The sequence below is a fragment of the Pleurodeles waltl genome, chromosome 3_1, assembly GCF_031143425.1.
Source record: "Pleurodeles waltl isolate 20211129_DDA chromosome 3_1, aPleWal1.hap1.20221129, whole genome shotgun sequence".
In the NCBI taxonomy this organism is placed as follows: domain Eukaryota; kingdom Metazoa; phylum Chordata; class Amphibia; order Caudata; family Salamandridae; genus Pleurodeles; species Pleurodeles waltl.
The window spans coordinates 1,681,258,899-1,681,283,704 of record NC_090440.1 but is presented as its reverse complement, the minus strand read 5'-3'; the positions used below and the strand labels follow the sequence as shown (position 1 = coordinate 1,681,283,704).

Below are 24,806 nucleotides of genomic sequence, written 5' to 3'. Positions count from 1 at the left end.
TCACAGAGCTAGACTCCTTAGCAGCACGGGCCCAGAGAGCTTACATAAGGACACTCAACACCACCTCATACAAACTAAGGGGGTCATTCTGACCCCGGCGGTCATGGACCGCCGGGGCCAGGGTTGGCGGGAGCACCGCCAACAGGCTGGCGGTGCCCCGCAGGGCATTCTGACCGCGGCGCTTTGGCCGCGGTCAGAAGAGGAAAACCGGCGGTCTCCCGCCGGTTTTCCGCTGCCCATAAGAATCCTCCATGGCGGCGCAGCTCGCTGCGCCGCCATGGGGATTCTGACACCCCATACCGCCATCCTGTTCCTGGCGGCTCTGCCGCCAGGAACAGGATGGCGGTATGGGGTGTCGTGGGGCGCCTGGGGGCCCCTGCAGTGCCCATGCCAATGGCATGGGCACTGCAGGGGCCCCCGTAAGAGGGCCCCACTTTGTATTTCAGTGTCTGCTCTGCAGACACTGAAATACGCGACGGGTGCAACAGCACCCGTCGCACCTTCCCACTCCGACGGCTCAATTCTGAGCCGGCGTCCTCGTGGGAAGGTGTTTTGCACTGGGCTGGCGGGCGGCCTTTTGGCCGTCGCCCGCCAGCCCAGTGCAAAACCCAAAATACCCTCAGCGGTCTTTCGACCGCGGAGCGGTATTTTGGAGGGGGGAACTCTGGCAGGCGGCCTCCGCCGCCCGCCAGGGTGAGAGTCACCCCCTAAGTGGACAAACTCATTTTAAAAGTAAAAAAAAAGAGGGAAGAACAGAGGAGCAAGGGAGGTGTGAGCAGCTTGAGCAGGATGAGGTCGAGCAAATGCTGACACAGATAAGGATGGAAACTTTGAAGTGCGGCAAGGATTGGCTGCGCACAAAAATGGCATCAGAAAACACGGACAGCCAAGGGGAGCAACCTTCAGGAGAAGGGACAAGTGTTCAAGGGTCTGCAATGAACATGGATGCTGAACAAGGGCCACTAGAGAAACCAAGGAAGCGGCAGAGGGTCAAGAGCAATCCTGCGAAAAATGCACCAAAGAAGAGCAGGTTGTGTCCCAGCCATGCACATTGAGCACAGCAGCGGCAGACCACAGCAGCCCAGAGAAGACAGCGGAGGGTGAACATAATAGCGTGGTAGTCAAAGAGTACCTGAAATCTTTCACCCCACTGCTATTTAATAAAGACATTGCAGCGCATACACCAGAGCGTGAAGTGGGGTGGTTAGAGGAAGCAAGGTCCAGTGGCAGGAAGGGAGCGGATGGGGATAAAGAGAGACCGGAGCAAGTGAGTTCTGGGTCACCCATAGCGGCGTGGGGTCAGGGGCTGGGGGGAAAGGGCCCCTGCACTTCTTTAGGGTAGGTCCCTGAAACATATTTGAGACCTTCCCTAGGTGCGCTTTGACCACAAAGGTGGCAGGTTTAGCCAGCGCAATCCCTTTAACAGTAAAAGAGCGTATTTGGCAAAAATAATTCATAGATATATTCAAGCTATTGGAGATACAATTAGGAGGATTAGACCTCATAACATGAGATAAAAAGGAAGAGGATAGACGGGAAAGGAGAAAACTTAGGAAAGAAAATAATTTTGATAATTGGCTTGATGCATTCAGGATTATGGTGTGTGTCATAGTGGAGAATTTCCCCTTGCTGCGTTGCTGACCTGTAGCTTTACGAATCAAAAATACATGAGGCACACCTGCAATTCCCAGGGGACGCTTGGTTGGAATATGACAAAAGCTTTAGATTAAAAATGAAAGCCCACCCACAGATGGAATGGAATGGAATGAAGAGGACGTGTCCAGCTACATACACAAGATGCTGGTAGCTAAGGAGGTCAAAGCGTGGGCAGGAAAGGGGGAGTATTCCTTTCGGAGCACATACTACAAAGGGAAGCAAGAGAAGCCCAGGCATTTTCATAAGTTCAAGTCATGGCAGAATGGCAAAGGGGAAAGAAAGAAAGAAAGAAAGAAAGAAAGAAAGAAAGAAAGAAAGAAAGAAAGAAAGAAAGAAAGAAAGGAAGGAAGAAAGAAAGAAGAAGCAGTAAGGGGAATGGGGGCAAATGGAGGAAGACAGTAGAGTGGAAACAATTTCGGCTAGCCAAATCCCCCATTATCACGGCCATGCTCAGGAAATTAGCCAATGAATATCACAATAGAAGAGATGCAGAATTCTTGGTAAAAGGTTTTGAAGAACGTTTCCTCGTACCATTTACAGGCCAGCCCCTGGGGGGGTGGGAATCAGGAACCTAAGATCGGCTAAGGAGCACCCTGAAGTGGTACAGCAAAAGATAGATAAAGAAAAGAGCCTGGGACGCACTAAGGGCCCTTTCCCTTATCCATCCCCCAGGGACGTGATTATTTCTCCATTAGGCTCAGTCCCCAAAAAGGAGGTGGGCCAATGCAGGCTTATACACCATTTATCATTCCCAGGAACATCAGTCAACAATGGGACTCCCACAGACGAGTGATCAGTGGGCTACGCCACAGTAAAGAGCGCTATTGACATGATTAAAGCAATGGGCAGTGGAGCATTGATGGCAAAGGCTGACATTGAGTCAGCTTTCCGCCTCCTACCAGTGCATCCAGGGAACTTCCACTTGCTAGATTTTCAGCACAAGGGTGAGGTGTATTTTGATAAGGCCTTGACAATTGGTTGCTCCATTTCCTGCTCATATTGTGAGAGGTTTAGTACTTTCCTGGAATGGGCACTGCATAGGGAACACCCGCAGGGGGGGAAAATGCACTATTTGGATGATTTTTTCTTTGTGGCTAAAGCAGAGACAAGTGAATGCGGCAGTTCACTGAGGGCTTTCCAAATGCTAGCAAAATAGCTTGGGGTCCTGTTAGCACAAGGGAAGACAGTGGGCCCAGCAACTGCACTTGTGTTCTTGGGCATTGAGCTAGATTCAGTGGCTGGAACGTCAAGAATACCAGCAGATAAAGTCTCACAGCTGAAGGAGGAAATAAAGGCAATGCAGAGCAGAGAAAAGGCAACCCTTAGGGAACTGCAGTGACTAGTTGGGAAATTAAAGTTTGCAGCCAGGGTAATCCCAGTGGAGAGGGTGTTTGCTAGGCGTTTGAGCAGACTGACAGCATGCCTGCACGAGGGACATCACCACATCAGGCTAGGCTCTGGGGTCAAGCGGGACCTGGCCATGAGGGAAATCTTCCTAAGGAAATTTAAAGAACTCCTAATTTGGAGAGAAGGATGGGTAACTGCAAACGAAACAGCATTATTCACAGATGCAGGAGGCAGCTGCCGTTTTGAAGCTATCCTGGGCAAGGAATGGTACGCAGGGAAATGGCCAGGGAGGTGGAGGGAGCTAGGTATCATCAGCAACATCACATTTCTTGAGCTTTTCCCCATTGTAGTTGCCCTCACAGTCTGGGGAAAGCAGTTGCGCAATATGAAAATCACGTTGTGGTCTGATAACCAGAATGAGGTTGTAGCCATTAACAAAGGATCAGCCACATGCCTGGATACATTGGGATTGAGTAGGCGACAGGTGTGCCTGCAGCTGCAGGGAAACCTTGACATTAGGACAAGACTTGTCCAAGGCATTAAAAACTCACAGACTGGTGCACTCTCTCGTTCCCTGATGCACAAGTTCAGAAAGCTAGCCCCGGAGGTGCAACAGGCAATGATACCATTCCACAAAGAGCTCTGGGAACTGGCAGAGCGGACCTGTCTTATTTGTTGATACTGCACTCATGCCAGAAACCCACAAGTGCTACAAGAAGTATGTTAGGTCCCTAATGCAGATGGGGGGGCTAGAGTCCCTGGGGGAACCTGAAGTCACGGTATGGGCAATGGAACGATTCATAAAACAGGCATTCAAGCAAAGAAGAACCAAGCCCTGGGCTCAGGCCCACTTGGCAGTGTAGCCCATTTCTCTGAAATACAAACAGGCTTAGATCCCATAGCTTTACACTACATCAGAGCGGCAATGAAATGTTGGAAGTGACTGGAGGAGAAGAAGCAGGACAGGAGGCGACCCATAGACTATACAAAGTTAACAGTAGTGATAGACGCCCTGAGAAGGCTAGGGACCAATCCATATGAGTATGTCCTATTCAAAGCAGCATTCATAACAGCATTTTTTGGGGTATTTTGCATCAGCAAGCTAGTGGCACTGTCAAAAAGTGGGGCAGGGAGTTCCTGCCCTCAGGTGGAGGATGCTAAACTAGACAAAGAAAAAGTATGCCTGCTGCTGAGGAAATCCAAAAAGGATCAAAAAGGAAGGGGCTCATGGGTCTGTGTCAACTGCATTGATGACCTGCAACTCTGCCCAGTCTGCAGTTTGAGGGCATATATGGGGATCAGACCTGAGGTGAAGGGCCCTCTTTTTATACACAATGATGGGGAGTGGCTGAGCAAGTACCAGTTCAACGCGGTAATGCGCAAATCTTTGAGCCAGGGGGCTTTCCACCAGAGGTGTTTGGGGCACACTCTTTCAGGATTGGGGCAACCACATCGGCGGCACAGCATGGTTTGCAAGATGAAGCCATCAAAGCAGTAGGTAGATGGCACTCCAGTGCGGTTAAAAGTTACATAAGGCCACAGCTGTTGTGAACAGGCCACGGACGGATGCTGTTTTTAAGACATTTGTTTGCGATTATTTTGGCAAGCACACATAACAGAACAGTATGGGTAGTAGGGCATTCATTTATCCGCAGAATGCAAGCATGGTGGAACCACACTGGCAGAACACAGAGGAGAGGACTGGTGGCCACCAGAAACAGATGGTGGGGCTACCCTGGACTGAAATAGGGTCAACTGGCAGAGACCCTTCACAGGATCCAAGCAGAAGCACAACAGTAGTCAATTATAATCATTCTGCTAGGGGGCAGCGACCTAGCTCAGCTGGGACGGAAAGACCTCTTGAACAGCAACCAGCTGGACTTAATGACCTTGACAAGGTCCTTCCAATGCACCACCATTATTTGGTCAGAAATTATCAGCAGGCTCACATGGTCTGGGGCCATGTCAAATAGCGTGGTGGACAACTCCAGGAGATAGCTGAACATCGCTGTCAGCAAATATTGCAAGGTGAATGGGCTGGAAAGCATCCGCCATTGGCTGATCCACCCCAGGAGGCTGGAGGTATATGCCCCAGAAGGTGTACACCTATCCATTGTAGGGATGGAAGTGTTCTGGGAGAGTACCTAAGGACGGGGGAAGCTGCCAGGAGACATGAGGCTTGCATTCAGCGTGGCGGACTGTGAACAAGGTTTTACCAAATTTTGAAGGCAAAACACACCTAGTAAGGCGGTGAGCTAAGGAAAGGGCCACTCACCTGGGGATGCCTTACAGTAGGGTGTAAAGGGGCTGGCAAAGGGGAGTAAGCGGAACATGGCACTCGCAACCCAGACCCGCTGTGACGGATGGCAGGGCACAGAAACACGCCTGGTAATGAGTTGGGCCTAAAAAGGAAATAAGAGGCTACCCCCTCAGAAAGACATAGTAAAACAAACAGGGCTTGGTGAACCCCCTCCAAAGCGGCATGTTGGTTGCCTACAAAAGAAAGTGTCAGAAAGACATGACAAGCAGAGGCCACGATGGCCAAATGCTGGTCCATCAAAATTGATCTATGACAACAGTAATTGATATATGACCCGTATCTTATAATTGCGACCTGGATATGCTTAAGAAATATGATTTTTATTGGCAATCTAATCATGCATGTTATGAAAATAAAAGCAGCCAAAGTTAATCCTCAAGAAGAAGTGTGGATTGGTTTATTTTTGACAGATTGTTGTAAGCAAATGTATTGGGAGCAAATGCAAATGTATGGGTGTATTTGAAAGGGATGGGAGTGGGACAAGTGCGAGAGTTATGGTATACAGTGCTCAAAGAAGCCCTCCACTAAACGTAGGATTGAGGGGGTTACACCATGATGTGGGTTCACCCCAAAAATAAAAAAATAAATACATGCCCGTAAGCTATCAATGCCCCATTGCCACTTCACTGTCCACACGACCATCTTGGGACCTTCGTTTGTTTTCATGTTTTTTTCCCTGGAAACATGTTCTTAATTTCTTCAACAGCTTGGCATTTTTCGTCCTATGTGTTGTGAAATCACTGATCCGTGTAGCAAGCACGTTTAATGCTTTTTTTCCCCTGTTTACATAAATGTAAATTCATTGGCACGTCTATTACCGTCATTTGTCTGCTTGTCAGCAACAGTCAGCGGGCAATTATTTGGACGGTGTTGTGCTTTCACAGCCTACACAATGTGTCAACAGAGCCCGGCATGGTAATACCCTGCTGTCTCAATAGTTCCGTGTTTTTTCGGATTCACAGGCTGTGCGCAATGCATATGGTTGAGCCCGACTCGGAGCAGTTCGGAGCCGATTCCTTGGAACATTTGCCTCGGCTCGGTTCTTCGGGAATATTTCCTCAGCGCCCGCTTCTGTGCAGTGACAACAAAGGCTGCCGTCGCACGTTCTCTCCAGATAATTTCACCTCAGGTTTCTACTCCGTGTGGTTCAGTCCGAGCTAAGTGACTCGGCGCATCCGTCCTTGCCGAAAATGCTGCGAGTGTGCGAAAGATGTCCACCGAGCCCGGCGAGGTTCCGTCACCTGGAGTGGTTTGGCGCGTCTTTGGTATGAAGGAGGACTGTCACACCAGTGACCACGGCTGGAGTCAGGGCTTCCTCGCCCACATACATTAGGTCCTGGGACTTACAGCAGCCTTCGCTGTCTCCTTCCAGTGAGCTCCCCACACTTGTTTGCTCGGAGCACACTTTTGTCAATATGTGGACTGGACACTCTGGCCGAGGTGAGTCTGGGTTTAATACGCTCCTCAGTTGTGTGATCCTTTCAGATTTAATCTGCTGCACGTGAGTGTGTACAGGCAGTGCACACAGGCATACAGATGTGTGTCGGTGTGCTCATTTAGGCAAGTTGGATGAGTGACCCTGAAGTGGGAGCGATGGGAGATGTGTCATGGCCTCATAGTTTGAGATCCATTGGCGGTGGTATGAAAGAACGTGTGGTCTGAAAGTGCCAGACAGTTTCGAAATGTTGCCTATTCAGAGATTTCTGCCAGTTCTTGGGAAATTAAAATAATGACCTTCAATGTGTTAATGTTTCACCTGATTACACGGTCCTCTTATAGAGTATTTCTCCACTTGATCTGATAATGTGCCTGCCATTTGCAAAGAGTAACTCTATGTTACATATGCATCGCCTTGCTTTCCTGGTCGCTTTTGTTCAAGTCCACACTGGCTGTGACAGCCTGTGAGTAATTTTGACTTCTTGCTTTTTAAGTATGCGTGCGGAGTTGTACACGGTGCTGATGTCATAGTAACACATCCCACAATCCGTGTGCACGAGCTATGGGCTGCTCTTCTCTTCTCTCCAGGCATTCGCCAGGTGTGCCAAGAAGCTAATTGACATGGACACTGAAGCAAAATGCACACCAGCTTATGTCAGCGAACCTGTACTAATACTGAAAGCAACTCGCTGTCAATCACAGGCCAACCACCAGTAATCTATTCGCAGAGCCTGACACCAGCATACACTGGATCATGTGTTCCCAATCTTGTCTTAATTAACATGAGCACTTGACGTGTAAGTGTAACTGATGTGAAATAAAAAGTATGAATCGCAAGTCTCTTAGGTACCTTTGTAAAAGAAGCCCCCACGTTCAGGTGATTCAATCATGTTAGAGGCGTGACGCACATTAAAGTTCTGATTCGTCGAATGGTAAGCATGTCCTGTGACGAACCTCAGAGGTGTTCTCAGGTAGCATCATTATACAATCAGTTCCATTTTCACGGATGAGTTCCCTTTTTCCATTTCAAGAAGTTAATTGTTTTGTACCTCTAAACCTGAAGGGATAATATATTCAATTGTTATTGCCCTTTTCAGAGGTTGATAATGCCTGTTGATGATGTGGCAATAAGGCCATTAGCACATGTCGCAATAATCCCAACCACGATAGGCAAGTAAACACCACATTGTCCTTTACTGCTTTATGACCATTATCTAAACCTGGCATCCTAAGGGGTCTGATTGGTGGATTCAAGCTTGGTATTCATTAGAGGGCATTCATTTCAATTGTATCCTACGTTCACGGGGGAGCTCTGCGGGACAGCAATCAGTTTTTTCTTTTCACTGCAAACAAGGGACCTATTTTAATATGTGGAACACCTTAACTTGTGAGGAATTGAATCTTTTGTGGAGGAAATTCGAGAATTTTCATTCACTGCAATTTCATGCCAAGCCTGGCTAAACAGACTGCACCAGGAGCAACTAATTTGTGCCAGCTAATCTGTCTCCGTACGTCCCTGGACCACTATCTTGCTGCAAGCCAGGGTGTGCTTTTGTAAGCATGAAATTAGTTTTCTACAGAGCACATGGTTTCTCATTTAGCTCATCTTTTTATGGAAACGGTCAATTTATAGTTCATTGTCGGCATCACTGTCTTCAGTCAAAGCTGATAGCTTTTGCAAAAGTGTTCCTTAGAAATGAAATAAACTAATTACATTCTAGAGCGAAGGCCCTTCCCATCGACCTGGTACACTGTCAGTATTGTCGTTAATCCACCGATCACACTGCGGTGAAGCTCATTGACAAGACGGATGACCATAAACTAGCGTTGCTATATATAAAAAGGTTGGAGGTATAGAGGTATTTTTCTGTCATTAAAGGAATTGTTAATGGCTTTATGAGCAGGGCCATGTTTGCAGTTACGAGCCTAATCAGGTGACGAAGGCACGCACTGGATCAAACAGTCAGTGAAATAATCAGATATATCTTTGGGGGGCATTTATAACTTTCACTCTTTTCCGATGGATATGGATGAGTGATATTGTGTATAATCTGTGGACGCCTGCAGTCCCTTCACACAATTTTCTTTACTGCCTAAATATGCTGCCACTACTAAACTGCAATAGGAAAATGAATCATTCATTACAAGAGAGTTGTGGAGTCACAATGTCTTCAGCCAGTCCCAGCTACTGTCACATAAACAATTAAAACGAGAATCATCTTTTCAACTCCCCCCCTTTTTTCTTTACCTGAAAAGTCAGTCGTTGCCTGGTAAGAGACATACTTTGCTGTACGACTGTTTCACTTCTGAACATCACTACTGGAAAACAGGAGTTTATTTGCACGTTCTAAACCACAAATTCGACTGTAATAGTGACTTACATCAAACTGTTGAATATATAGTTGCAATAATGATTTTGTGTTTATTTTTAAAGTATGGAATCAACTTTATTTGACATCTACAACTTGAAGAACTCCTTCAAAACATGGATTGAACAGATTATTGGAGAGATATAGTGCAAACATGTTATGAAGAATAAAACATCCACTACCCCACATTTAAAGTATACTGCAAATCACCTCATTTTTGTTAGCCAATATAAAATAATTCTTTTTCCAGCCTGCTCCCTTATTGAACACACAGGTCCTCTGAAACCTGCAATATTCTCATAATGTCCACTAGGGACATGTTTATTCCATTTATATCAATTGTGACTTTAACACGCTGAGCTCAAAGTACTTAAGTGTCTGCTGGCTTGAGGAGGTGCAATCGGTTTCCACAGCACCATGTTAAAAACAGTAAATAAGGAATTAACATTTTATAATTAAGAATGAACAAAAACAGCAGCAAAAGTTAGGCAAGGGCCATAATGGAAAGACAGATATTACTGAAAAAAAAATAGAATGATCGCCAAGGACACCACTCTATTCTAACTAGGCCACATAAGGTGCTGGGATGAGCATTCCCCGAAAAAAACATGAGCAACAGCAATGTAGGCCGCTTTAGGTGGACCCACCTTCCAGGTGTGGGCTGCTCCATGAAATAGGTTAATATAAAACAATCATCATTGATGGGACGCTAGGTTTACAGTGCTTATTCCACATTTTTATTCACAGAAGGATACAGTGAATGTTTGTTGCAGGTTCTTAGAATCTACACAAGGCACATAGATTCACTTCCCACATGATTCCCACATGATTCTATGAAGCATCAAGCAGGATAGAACTACATGACACCCTTTTAGAGGTATTGCTCATATATCAGCAAACGTAAGCAGCTGTTGTAATAGCCCCAGGGGGGAAAAGTCTGTTTAAATAAGGTTTTTTGTCTTTTCTGTGTACAGTGACAATATAACCCTGGGCTACATAGTAGTAGGTTACTTTTTTCTGGCTGTATGAACTATAGAATTCGGACCTGGTGAAGTGCTGCGAGATCATACCAGGTAATAGACACATGCACGTATCCCAGGGATTAGACACATGCACGTATGAACATGGACTTCCATTTTGTAGCATGTGATTCGGCCACTTGAGAATTTAGGTCTGGTGATAAATTGATTTTATCTCACGGTTTATCAGGTATAAGGTACTGAACAGTTCTTTTGCTTTGTATCACTCTAGTCACCTAGGTGGTGGGGCATACTTTCTGGTGCGTGGCTCTACCAATGGATTTTAACTAAGGTTGTAGCAAAGTAAGGTGTACAAATTAGTTATTTCAGTCTGACCAGATGCTTACTTGCATATGTTGCTTTGCAGAATACCCCTTATATACCACAAGTAGTGAAATTATTTTGAAGGTGATCCTGTAGAAGGTGGATGGACATTCCATTAATTCCACTGAAACGTGCGTTGACTGATTTTGCGTGAACATCCTAGCCCACAACACAACGACGTCTGAAATTGGAGATCTCTTTTCTCGTTGTAGTATCGAGTGTATGTGATGAGAGGCTGGGGTGGTGATGTATGGTATATGTGAGTGAATGAATGATTGAGTACAAATGCAGGCGTGAGTGGTAGTATGATATTGAGGGGGTGGTACAAGCAGACATGTGTAATGTAATGGAATCATATTTGTCTAGTTTTAAGAAAATATGTACATGGAGATTTACTTGGTTACCAATGTGTGCTTTTAAGGGGAAAAACGAAGGAATGTGATGTACAGAATCAATAATTATACAATGGAATCACGCATGAGGATGCATATTTTCACGAAGTAAACTATGTGAATCATCCCAAAATGTGGAAAAAATGCTTTAAATAAATACATTTATACAAATGTAATTGTAGCAAGCGTATTGCTTCTGGTCAGCCCGTTTGAGCTGTTTATAAGCCATCTGAGAAGATATTCAGATTGAGTGGGATTTTGTACATTTATTAATTGCTTATTTCCCCTTTGTCCCTGACCTTAAATTGTACACATAGAGGGTACCTCTCTCTTTAGTGAAAACAATAGAATGAGACACATGAGAGATATGAATCATAAAATAGTAGCATAGGAAGTCCTGGAGAGGGACAGTGTCAAAACTAACTGTTGGATGGTTGCCAGTGTTTGGAAGAGTGCAGGCAGAGAAACCAAACAAATTAGAAGACATCACAGGAAAAATAAAGGTTCAGTAGAAACGTCTAAAACCTACATAAACATCAGTGAAACAATGATTCCTGTTGTTGCAAATGCAAACATAAAACAGTGAATGAAAAAGATACGTTTGAAAACAGTCCTGTGGTTCGATTGTTGGCACATAATACTATAAGATGTACGGTTCTCTGCGGTGGTGTCCTCTCCTTGAGGGAAGAGAAGAGGATGTTAATCACATGAGTGTGGTCATGGGCTTGGTCAGGGGCTCTGTGAGCCCAGGTACCATAGAGTCTGTGACAGGAAAGATAAGTGTGTTCCATTATGAATGGCTTCAGAGCAGCTCGGCCCATCTCCAGACCTCTCATTGTCATGCAGCAGTAGATGCACTCAAATGCCATTCATGGATGCAGGAGTCACAATGGCACTCGTGAGTGACAATAGTTGAATCACTCCCCTAGACTCCCAGTGAAACATGCATTTGTTTTGTTGCATTACAATGCATTCACTGTGTATGTTGAGTTATATGTATATATATGTATGTGTTGCTTGGACCACGCAAACCAAGCCTAAAGACAATGGAGTCAAAGGCAGGGATATAGTCAAATAGTAATTGGAGAGGTACATGTTTTCTGAGAACAGAAGTGTAATGTTCCTGCATTGTGTTCCTGTGTTCTTTAAAGAGCTGTGTCTTCAATTCTTCCCTAAATTGGAGCAGGGGTGCAGCAATCGTGATGGATACAGGGATGTCTTTCCATATTGTGTGTCCATAAATGGAAAAGACCTGTTGCCTTGTTTATTCCTTTTTAAATTTCCTTGTTCCTAGACTGATAGTGTCCTGTCTGCTGGTGTTGAGAACCACCAGAGAAAATGAACTTGTCAGCCAGATGGGCAGAAGAGCTGGTTGAGATATCTTTATAAATAATTCAGCTAGTTTTGAGGAAGCCATAATAAGAGCCAGTGGAGTTCGATCGTGACAGGGTTGACGTAATCATATTTTTTAAGGCCCTAGATGACACATGCTCCAACCATGTAGGATACTCTTAAAGGGCTGGTGTTGAGTCTGGGAAGCCAGAAAGAAAGGGTTCTCCACCATCTTAGGTGTTGTCTCCTTCTGACAAAACACTTTCTATAGTCACCGGCTCAGATTTCTTTGTCTGCTGCTGCCTTTCTGTGCGTGAAGTTACTTAGCCTTAAATATTAGATGTTCTGGGCTTAAGCTGATAGTCTTTCCCAAAATGACCGGTTCTTCCACAACACATATACAATTTCTGTGTGCTTCATTCTTCTTTTTCTGTTTTTTTATATAGGGTCCCTTACATCTACTTGTATGGGTTCAAAATATTTTAAATTATGGCTTGCTACTGATTGAAAGTGTACACCCAGCACATTTGTCTCTGCTTTATTTCTCTGCATGACGTTCACCAAGACAATGATCTAACTGTACCACTAAGTCTACACGCTCTTTAACATGGGAATTCATTACCTGTGACAGAACAAAATTCAATACAGTTCATAATCCCTGATAAAATAATGATTTTCTCTTCAGGACAAGACGTCTTAATTACTTAACAATTAAACATGGTAATAGAGCTCAACAAATCTTGGTTGTCTTGCTTCATATTTAACAACTCATTATCAAAAGCGCGGGTATTTAACTTTCTATCAAACAACTTCCACATCTGCTCGCAGAAGGCAGAAGAATTACAAATCAACTGATCATAAGATAACACTCCAATAAGCATAATGGTCAGCTAAATATGACAAAACAAATGACTCTTTGGTCTTTTTACTCTGGAAATAACATTGCTGGGTATAAACAAGCAATTGTCACTGATTATGGAAAAGTGAATGGCTATAACCCGGAAATATCTCTGGGTAACAAATTCCCTGGGATCTGATGTGAAATTTGTCATTTCTGAAAACTAACCTTACAATCAATAAGTACCTGAAATGCATGTTCAATTAAACTTCTCCCTTCGACTTGAATACCCACCTAAAGCTTTGTGACAATGCTTTCTCCTTAGTAAATGAGTTACGATTTCTATTAGACTTGTGTAGAGCTGTAAAGTAACCAAAATTGTTAGTATTCTGTTGTTCCTTAGTTTTGGCAATTTGCACATTTATGTTAGAACTATAATAACTTATGCATGACATTCATACATAACGCGGGCAACAAAATAAAAACCATCTTTCCTCTTACATCACAGGATAACACTAAGCTAATGTAACAGACCCCAGTTTTAGAAGAGTTTACATACATTTTAAGAAAATAGTTCAAAGTTTGTTACCATCAACAGCACAATTTTCCGAATATTTCTCTGTATTCCTGATGTTCTTCAATAAATATAAATTGGAACGAAATGGGTCCTGGCAAGGAAATCAGAAACCTGCGTAGAAAAGTCCTGGCTCAGCAGCATAGTATCCCGATTAGGCCTGGATACATTTTTAATTGCACCAGAGCAGTTGCGTAATTTCAGAAATCTCATGCAACAAAATCTACATGAAATTACCAAGATTATGCTATTACTCCAGGTCATGTAATTTTGGAAGAAGTTTTAACATGAGATGTACTGTTTAAATAATTTTTGAATGTGAGCCGCATTCGAGGTAGATTTTGTATCTGTGTGGATCATTCTGGTAATTTTTGAGTGCCAAGCTACAAATCTGAATGCGAATGGCAGTATTGTGAATGTGAGTGGCAGTTCCCTTGACGTCGATGATCAGTAAAGTTTTCAGGTAGGATGGACCATTTGGGTAAATTTTAAATGCAAAAATGCAAGCAACTGGAAATCAACGTGAAATTACATTTTCGAGTTTAAGTTTTACCCGAAAAGACAGTTGGGCAAATTTTTTTCCATGCAAGATATGTTTTGCATAATTCTGCATGATTTCACATATACTTTCAGAAATTTTGCAGAATTATCTTACCCAAAATTACACAAGTTACGCCCACCCTATTCACAACTGCCTAGCAAAGAGGCCATGGAATACGAGGAAAGTTATATTTACACTTATACCATGATCCACGCTTTTGCCACTGAGTTCCATCCATTTAGTCCCCCAGGATTATTTGCTTTTGATCACATGGTTTATGGACCTTTACTGGTGATGAGCCTTCCCACCTAAGTCTCAAACAAGGAAATTGCATGGAAATTGGACTGGGTGTATTTAGCACCAGTGTCCACTTTTCAAGATAAGGGGGCTGGAGTGCAGCTAAGGCAAGGGACCTTGGCCTGGTTACACATGCATGCATGTGCATCCGCGCAAATGTGGGGCCTGGGCATGAGAGACTTCAGTCCTGTGCAGTATGATAGCTGCACACAGGTAACACACCTGTGGCAGTTTTAAACTTCAATTTGGTCTGTCAAAACAGGCAGACCTAAATTTACTTCTAACTATTAATGTCACCCCGAAATAAGCCTTTTTGCCTGTAAAGGCAGAGTGCATGATATTTAAAGGTAAGACACATAAAGGTTTATGTTGAACATGTCCTTACAGTGAAATATTCCCAAAAGCTATATTCACTGTAGCAAATCTGACTGCTTCCATATGCAAACATTAGAATACATTGTTACACTAATTAAGTGCTAAATACAGATCAGTAGCAGTAAGAGAAATAATTCAAAGTCTCATTTTAATAGTAATTTAAAATCCAGCGTAATGGTCAAGGCAGATTTTAAAAAACTAGTTTGGAAATTACACTTTTAGAAAATATTTTTCTGCTTAAAACCAGAAGGCCTATCAGCCAGTGCTAAGTGTCACATGACTGCCTATGGCCCACTTGTAATATGATGTGCTTTGTTCCCAGACAGTGACAAAGGGTCTTGGGTTGTAGGTGGAGGGGGTAGAATTTCCCTCCTTGACAGGATGACCTGGGGGCTCTGCTCAGTAACTTGATTAACTCCAAAGGTCCCTCCACTGTCACAGGTAGATATAGTTGACATCTGGGCCTGCTATCTCTATTGTCCTAGTAGTCAGCTTCGTCCCACCCAGTGGGAGTAGCAACTTGACTCAGAACTAGTGTAAAGTGACCACAGGGGTGTCAGCTTATTTCCACCTCAGCCCTACACTGTTTAACATCTACATGATCCCCCTGTTCAACATCATCAGAACCCACGGAATGAACATCATAACCTACGTAGATGACACCCAGCTCATCCCATCACTATCTGAAGACCTCGCCACCACGAAGGCCAACTTCCACAAACGCATGATGGGCATCGCAGACTGGATGAATAACAACTGCCTAAAATCTAACACAGACAAAACAGAAGTGCTGATCTTCGGGAACAAAACCTCCCCGTGGAATGACTCCTGGTGGCCTACTGAACCAGGACTAGCACCCACTCCGGCAGACATCACTCGCAACCTTGGCATCATCCTGGACAGCAAGCTCCCCATGAAAACTAGATCAACACAGTCTTTTCTTCCTGCTTTCTCACTTTTTGCATGCCCCTTAAGATCTTTAAATTGCTCCCTGTCAACACCAGACGAACTGTCACTCAAACCCTAGTCACCAGCTGCTAGACTATGGCAATGCACTCTACGTAGGAATTACCATGCACCTCCTGAAGAGTCTACAGACCATACAGAATTCAGTAGCCAGACTCATCCTCGACCTCCCCGAATGGACCCACACCACCCCTCACCTTAAGAAGCTCCACTGTTCCCTATTCAGAAGAGATGTCAATTTAAGATGCTGATCCACACCTACAAGGCCTTTCACAATCAAGGACCAGCATACATCAACCACTGCCTGAACTTCCTCCAACCCTCCAGACATCTGCACTCTGCTTCCCTCTCCCTCGCGCACAACTCCCGCATCTGCTGAAGCAACAGTGGAGGACGCTCCTTTTCGTACCTCACTACGAAATCCTGGAACAATCTCCCCTTCACCTATGGACCTTATCCTCACTTCTGGAGTTCAAGAAAGGACTCTAGACCTGGCTGTCCAACTGATCCCCTTAGCAGCAATGTTCCCAGCACCTGGATACCCTCAGGGGCAATTAGACATGCTCTATAAATCCTGTTTGATTTTAAAATACATTTATTAATTCAGTTAAACTTGATAATAATGCGAAAAATAGCAAGATTTATTATTATTGTTGTTGTCACCATGATAATATTGTGCATGTTTTATTAGAACAATAATAGCACATTTGTTATTCAAGTACCACTGTTGGCATGGTTATCCCCCACTTTTTGCTTAGTGTTGATGCCAACTTCGATTGAAAGTGTGCTGGGACCCTGCTAACCAGGACCCACCACCAGTGTTCTTTCCCTAAAACTGTACCTTTGCTTCCACAATTGGCACAGCCCTGGCACACAGTTTAGTCCCCTGTAAAAGGTACCCCTGGTACCAAGGGCCCTGTAGCCAGGGAAGGTCTCTAAGGGCTGCAGCATGTATTGTGCCACTGTGGGGACCCCTCATTCAGCACATACACACTGCCTTGCAGCTTGTGTGTGCTAGTGGGGAGAAAAAGACAAAGTGGACATGGCGTCCCTCTCAGGGTGCCATGCCCACAAACCACTGCCTGTGGCATAGATAAGTCACCCCTCGAGAAGGCCTTACAACCCTAAGGCAGGGTGCACTATAACACGGGTGAGGGCATAGCTGCATGTGCAATGTGTCCCTACAGTGTCTAAGTCCATTCTTAGACATTGTAAGTGCAATGCAGACATATTTCGTATATGGTCTGGGAGTTTATAATTACAAACTCCACAGCACCATAATGGCTACACTGAATACTGGGAAGTTTGGTATCAAACTTCTCAGCACAATAAACCCACACTGATGCCAGTGTGGGATTTATTGAAAAATGCACACAGAGGGCATCTTAGAGATGCCCCCTGTATGTTAGTCCATCTGCTAGTGTAGGACTGACCGATCTGTGCCAGCCTGCCACTTTCAGACAAGTTTCTGACCACATGGGGTGACTGCCTTTGTGCACTCTGTGGTCAGAAACAAAGCCTGTCCTGGGTGAAGGTGCTTCACACCTCTCTCTGATGGAACTGTAACACCTGGCGGTTAGCTTCAAAGGCTCAAGTCTTGGGTTACAGTGCCCCTGGGCACTCCAGCCAGTGGAGATGCCTTCCCCCAGGACAAAGCCCCACTTTTGGCGGCAAGTCCATCAGGAAAATTAGGAAAAACAGGGATGAGTGACCACCCTAGCCAGGACCACCCCTAAGGTGTCCAGATGTCCAGAGCTGAGGTGACCCCCTCTCTGCAGAATCTTCCATCTTGGTTTGGAGGACAGGGACCACTAGGGATAGGAATCTGCCCCCCTCCCCAAAGGGAGTGGGCTCAAGGAGGGTGTAGCCACTCTCAGGGACAGTAGCCATTGGCTACTGCCCCCTGACCCTAACAAGCCCCTAAATCTAGGATTTAAGGGCCTCCCTGAACCCAGCTCACCAGATTCCTGGTGACCTACAAAGCAGAAGAAGGACAGCTGAGCTGAAACCCCAGCAGAGAAGGAGGAAGACGACAACTGCTTTGGCCGCAACCCTACCAGCCTGTCTCCAGAGAACCTGCAAGAAGGACCCAGCAACCTCTGCCAACTTCAGAGGACTGCCCTGCACCCAAAAGGACCAAGAACTCCTGAGGACAGAGGCTCTGTCCCAAAGAAAGTTTCTACCAAGGACTCCCACCTCACTTTGGATGCATGAGTCCTGACCCCTGTGCAGCCGATGCCCATGGCCTGTGTCCAGGTGGCCCACCCAGCAAGAAAGGGTCCCCAGGTGATTGTGGGCAAGAGCTCACCGTGGGTCGACCCCTCCAAGCCCCCACGATGAAGCCTGCAGAGAGAATCCAGACGACCCCCCTGACTGCAAGCTCCAGACGAAGATATCCGATGTCTTAAGGACACACTGCACCCACAGAACCCAGGCCTTGGAGAACCTGACCCCCGGTGCAGCATCGGCCAGTAGGCGGCCCTCTGCCCTATCCAACCAGTGGTGTGCCAGAGACACCCCCTAGACCTCGCCTGTAGCCTCTCAGTGACCCCCGGGGTTTCCCCATTGATCTGCATTGGAAACCCGACGTCCTGTTTGTACCCTGCACCCGTCTGCCCCTGTGCTGCTGAGGGTGTGTGTTTGGTGCCTACTTGTGGTCCCTCCAGTGCTCTCCTAATCCCCCCTGGTCTGCCCTCCGAGTCGTAGGTACTTACCTGCTGGCTGACCGGATTCTGAGTACCCCCTATCTCCATAGGAGCTCACGTTAACTGGGCTCTCCTTTGACCTCTGCACCCAATGGGCCCTGTGTTGCTGGTGGTGGGTGTTTGGGGTTACCTTGAAGCCCCAACGACCGACTACCTAAAACCCAGAGATAAGAACTGTAAGTCGTGTACTTACCTGTTACACTGTTAAATCTTTTCTTTCCCCAGGAACTGTTAAAAATTGAAGTATCCACTTTTAAAATAGCTTTTTGCCATTTTAAAGAAAACTGTATACATTGTTGATTTCATTCAAAGTTCTAAGTATAACTATTCAAAGTACCTTAAATTTTATATACTTACCTGCAAACTGGATCTTGTGATTCTGAAAGAGTAAGGAAGAGAACCAAGTAGACAAAACACCTACCCGTCCCGAGAATTTTTGATCGTGGGGATCTGCAACAAGTGGGCCCATGAAGAGGGAAGAACCCTGGTGGGTGTATAACGTGTGAATAGCTCCTAGATGAAGACAGGCTGCGTCATGTGATAGTTTGAAGCAAATGGATAGTCTTTTTTTTTTTTTAAGCAACGCTTTACTTAAGTAAGAAGCGAATACAGGCCTTGGAAACACATTGACTGCCCTCGTTTTTGTCTTTTACATGTTTTACACTTTAACACGAGCACAAATTGCAAGCAGGCACAATATGTATTCAGCTTTAAAAGTGCACGAGTTCAAAAAGCTGTATTGGTATCATTTATGCAAGTTGTACAACACAGCTCAGGTGTAAATAATTCACACAGGCCTCGCAGCACTCTGGTATGCAGGAGTCTACTGCCTTGTTTATCAAGTATGTTTATCAAGTATGGGCACAAGTACGACCAGAGTGCATTCTGGTTTCTGAAGTCATCTTCCACAGTACAATATTTATTTGTTGCAAAAGTAAACATTTCTGGAGTCGTCTTTATATGCCAGTGTTTCCAGGTAAAAGCTCAAACTTGTCTGTGTAGGTTGTGTCTATATGTCTTGTTTGGCTGTGATTTTGATAACTTTCTGCAAATGTGGGTGTCTAAATGTGTAAGGACGTGTGCCTGCCAGTCGCGGCTAGTGGATGTTAAAAGGGACGGGTGGAGTGGTGCGCACGGCAGGAGCCAGGGGGCTGTGGGAGGAGAAAATATTAATAAAATATATTTTTTAAAAAACAACTTACCTTTATGCCTTGCACTCCGCTCCTATGCTTGCTGGAGGCAGGCACAGGTTCCCAGCCTCCCCTGCGGCCAGTCCGGACGCTGCTCAAAGCAGCGTCAGGTTTGGCTTGGAGCGCCCAGCCAGGGCGCTTCCAGGCAGACTGGGAGCCTGTGCATGCTCTCTCCAGCCCAGCAACTGTGTCGCTGGGCAGGAGAGAGCCCACTGCGCATGTGTGTTTGGCCTAGACGGCCGGCCAAACACACATGTATTCTGAGGGGGAGTGCTGAGCACTCACCCTCACACTCATCACCCCCATGGGTCAGCCCCTTGACAAGGAAACGATAACAAACACTGTTTGGTATCATTTTATGGTAAAGGTTTTGCAACTGCCGCTGCTGGCGGGGGGGGCGCTCATGGAGAGCAGGCCCTGGTGCCTGCATGATGTTCTGTTCGATTTGTATAACCCACAGTTTGTATGATGGCGCGTGCACGCACGCACACACACGTGGAATAAATAAGTATCAATATTAAGGGGAGGTCTTCATATCATAACTTCTGAAATCGCTAACCAAACAGCGGCCATCTGTTTTATGTATGTCTCGAGTGTTGTATTTTAGTCAGGATTTAAAGGGCCATATTTAGCACTATGGGGCATATTTATGGTTTTGTGACGTAGGGCAGCAATTTTTTTAGGGGCATATTTACAAGCTGCTGGCACCATTTTGCACCACTCTAGCATCATTTTGTTGATGCTAAGGAAGCGTTAAGGAGTACTTTCTCCCACATCGTAGTTAAAAGTGGTGCAATGCTTGCATTGTGCCACTTTGCAAAACCTTGTGCCACATTATGTCTGCACCAGGCATAATGTATGCAAGTGGGGCTTTCCGACGCAGGGAGGTCCAAAAAAATGGCACAGTGAAATTTACAACATTTCACTGTGGCATTTTTTTATCACTTTTGACGTCTGCCTAGAGCAGGCATTAAAATTACGCACCCATTTCAATGGGCCTCCTGTGCTTTGCTGCACTAGCGTCAACATTTTTGACGCTAGTGCAGCAAAGTGCCACAATAGCAGAAAAAATGTTGATGCTATTGTCCAAACAGCCGCTATGGTGCACCGTATTGTAAATATGGAGCAACCATGGTGTTGATAGGTTGGACAGGGACGATGCAAGAAAAGTGGTGCATCAGTACCGATATGCCACTTTCTTGTAAATATGCCCCTTAATGTTTTCTGCCAAAGAAATGGGGCTTTGTCTTCTGGTGCTTCCAATAGCTTGGAAACAGCTCCATCTGAACAAAATCTATGTAACTGAAAATGTATACATTTCCTGTGCTCATATTTGAGGTATGGCTCATGTGATAGCAATTTTCTTAGCACAGCAGGGATGTCCTTGTTGCAAATCTGCCAATCTTACATGGTGGTCTTTCACTGAAGGTACTCTGTCAAAGTGAAAGCATCCAGCATGCTTTGGATGAGCATCAGTACGAATCCATTTGTGGCATCATCATGACCTCTCAGTAGTGCTTCAAATGGCAATGTGAGAGGCCTAACCATAATCTGCTTTCTTCTGCCCTTGTAATTTGTCGGGGCATGCAGACTTGGGTGTGCTGGACGAGAGACCTTACTTGGAGCTTTCTCCTGCCAATCTTGCTTTCCCACATCTCATTTAGAGTCAGGAAATATCTGGTTTTCTGAAGGTGGACTCTCAGCTGATGGCGTATCTCCATCCATCTCAGGGCCGCCAGGTGATAGTAGTGAAAGGGAAGAATGGATGTGGGAAAGATACTCCTGCTTTTGGAGTTTGTTTCAGAAAAAGAAACAATGAATGAATATCAAGTGATGCAAACAAACACAATGTTTGCTAGGTATTTATTTGTATCTCCAGTACATTGGCTGTCCGCTAAACATTAAATAAGGACCTAACTGAATTCAGGTTTATCTTCGTGGGGCAAGGCTTTGGCACTCATAGAAACCGACTGACTGGAAAAAGGTTGGTCTTGCTGAACAAACCTAATTCCATAGCCATTCTGAAGCTTTGACATCTCTACAAGAGGGAGCTATGATCCGAAGGTCTGTTGCCATCAGTTTGGCATGTGGTCGTGGTCCCTTTTGGCAAAAGAGTTAAAATTATTGTAGAGGGACCTATTAGCAGATGAAGTAAACACACGGGATCTGCAGTGGCTCTCTATCTGCTTCAGAAGATAGCTTCAAAGTTTGCAGAGGAAAGGGAACTTGGAATACTTGAGGCAGGGGCTACTTCTGATTGGCTGCATGGTGGATGTATGTCAGTTTCTTTGTTCAAGCTTGTGCTGGGGTCAGACTTACAGTTCTTCAGGTTAGTCTGCTCACTCTTTATGGTGAAGTTTCTCTCTTAATTTCTTTTAAGTATGTGTGATATGGATGAAGCAATGCACATTTAGTCAGTTCAGTGAGTTTCATGGGTCATGATTTCCACTGTACTCAGGGACAGAATCACTGGGCTAAGTTCATGAAAAAAATTGTTAAAGTACGCGCGGAGATATATATATATATTTTCAATTCAAAAACATTCCCTCAAGTAAACCTGGAAAGCAGCGAAAGCCACAGGTTTTCACATGTTCTACAGAGAGTGTCATGTTGCATGTAACGTATTTCCAAAAGTATGCTTGGGAATCATGCCCACTGTCTCTTCCAGCCTCAAGGCACTCGAGAATGGAGTTTTTGGATTAAAGCTTACTCACTCATCAAATGTAGAAAACTCAAAATATTCAGGAAGTTGGGTTGTTTTCAAGCAAAATCGTGTTGAAAGCAGAGGTGCATCTAGAATTTTGCCTAACCTTACCTCGTGGTAATAAGGGCATCTGGCCTAATATGAGGCAACTCACTCAGCAGCACTCCTTGGTGAAGTGGATGAACAAATATCGCACACGACTCTGGCAAAACTGCTTTTGGTGGAAGAAGTCCAGTCAGTCTGTTCTGCAGATAAGTTGCTTTAGCCTTGAAGTCCAGACTTGACCAGTAATTTGGGAAACATCTTGTGATGATTTTAATATTATAAGCAGTAAATTAGCATGTTATGTACATCCAGGTGTCAGAAGCCTCAAAGAAAGTGAACGTGGCTAGAAATTGTTTTCTCATCTGGGACTCGTAGGTATATCTATTTATCTTTTAAATAAGAGTAGAATTGGATGTGTTGGGATTAAATGATATGTTGGTGGGGTTTGAGGTAAATGCTGATGAGCAGGGAAAAGTCTTGAGGCAACCCACAGATGACTTGGGTGCACGAAGAGGAGATCTTATGCCTGGCTGTGGTCCATCAGGAGCTGTTGCTGGTGAGCAAAAATGTTGTGGCCCGCCATGTTTTAGGCAGTGAGGATGTATAAGAGAATCAGTATGCTGAGAGACACGTCGGCCCAGATTTACTAAATATTTGTGTCGTCCTTGCATCATGCAAGTCGATGGAAGGCAACGCATGTTCTTAAGTGACATTTACAAAGCCACGCTAATCTATATTTGTGTGGCCTTGTGTCACTTTTTACCTGCAAAGTAACACCATGCAGCACCTTGCACTGCCTTCTGTTAGTTACCCTATATTAGGGAGGCATTACATGGGTGGACCATGAGTGTTCCTGTGCATCTGCCCATGTATTTTGACACAAACGCATATTTACTATAGTTGGTAAACCTGGATCTCGCCGAAATAGTATGCCTACCCGGCCTTGGCGTAATAAAAGAAAGAGAAATCTTTCAATTTCGCCTTTGTACTTGTGGTTTGCTTGTGTGCATTCTGCAGCACTCATGCAAAGAAGAATAAACCTCTAACGATTATTTTTGTGCTGGGAGGTATCCCTTACTGCACAAAAAGAAACCTATCTGCAACACAGGCACTCTTGCACCATGGGGCAAGAGTGCTTGCATTGGTGCTAGGCAGCCATAAGTGTGCCAGCGCAGGAATTGAGCTGAACAGCCTCATATCTTTGTGAATATGGCACAGGTCAGATCTCTCCCCTTCACACAGTGCAGCAGCTTGCATTGCTGTAATGCGTTGCATGAAATGTTAGTAAATCTAGGCCTCAGTCTGTAAGATCTAGTGTGCAATCCCAGACATAGGTTACGGCTGCGTCAATGACGTGCCTTGGGCAGAAGTCAGATGAGAGAGTGCCCAGGTTGTATTGTCTTTTTTGGGATTGAAGTCGGGCTTTGTTCAACTTTTGCAAGATTTTTGTGATCTATAAGAGACTTGAGATTGTTTGATAGGAATTAGGAAATGCCACATCCAGTGGAATGATCAGAGTGTTTTATGGTGGCAAGGAACTGCTGACTTTGATGGAAATACTCATGATGGTGGGTAATAGGATGCTAGTTCTTTAGTGCGTTGCAGCAGCGGTTTGCTAAAATCTGATCACCGGAATCTTTGCGAGGACTGAGACAGGATAGGATAAAGGATAAAGATTGTGCTTAATTTTTGCCGGTGGTTGCTGGTGGGGCTTACGGGGCACTCATTGTTTAGGGCAAATCTTTACTTTTCCTCATCTGACATTTCTCCAAGAGCAAGAGAGGAGAAAACAAATAAAGCAGAAAGTAGAAGAAAGAAAAGACAGAACACTGTCATAGATGGGCAAAGCAAGGCCTCTCAAGAGTGAGATAAAGGGGCAGAAAGTGTCTGGTAATGGATTAAAGAGGAATACAGTGGATTCTAGACTGCACATCTCTAGTATTTAGTGTGCTGACATGTTTGTGTGAGTCAGAAGCTGTTGGCTGTAGAGTGATGAGTTTGGGTGGTGGTGCAGTGCTGCAGTTCTGAGTTTTCAGTGTCACCCATGCAAACTATTGCATCTAGAATGTTGACTTCCATAATATCATGAAGGTAAGTAGATCAAGGTAAAGTATAGATTTATTATTTTTCACTGCACATCTTTGACCTTTGACAATATATATATATTCAAGGTAGGTAGATCTGACAGAGATCTATACTTCCAAAATATTGACAGCGTTCACAACAGATTAGTGTAGAAAAAACAACCCCACTCCTAAATGGGGAAATAAAATAGACATTTGGAGCCCTTGAAACATTAAAGCATAGCTGCATCTGCAATAAATCTGTAAGGAACACATAGGGCCTGATTATGAGTTTGGCGGATGGTTTACACC

The 24,806-nt window shown here is 44.8% G+C and overlaps 1 protein-coding gene across 4 annotated transcripts in view; it reads left to right on the top strand.

Annotated features, from left to right (window-relative positions):
* ZNF385B (zinc finger protein 385B) overlaps positions 1-24,806 on the top strand; it is a 1,043,801-nt gene that overhangs the window by 375,682 nt on the left and 643,313 nt on the right. Inside the window, exon 1 of one of the 4 annotated variants that reach the window (XM_069225444.1) lies at positions 6,088-6,763. The exons of 2 other annotated variants lie outside the window; for them this stretch is intronic. In XM_069225444.1, the coding sequence (XP_069081545.1) occupies positions 6,739-6,763 (25 nt within the window). In that variant the 5' untranslated portion in view covers positions 6,088-6,738. Of the gene's footprint in view, positions 1-6,087; positions 6,764-24,806 lie in introns of those variants that run through there. One more of the 4 variants, XM_069225446.1, reaches the window with a different exon arrangement.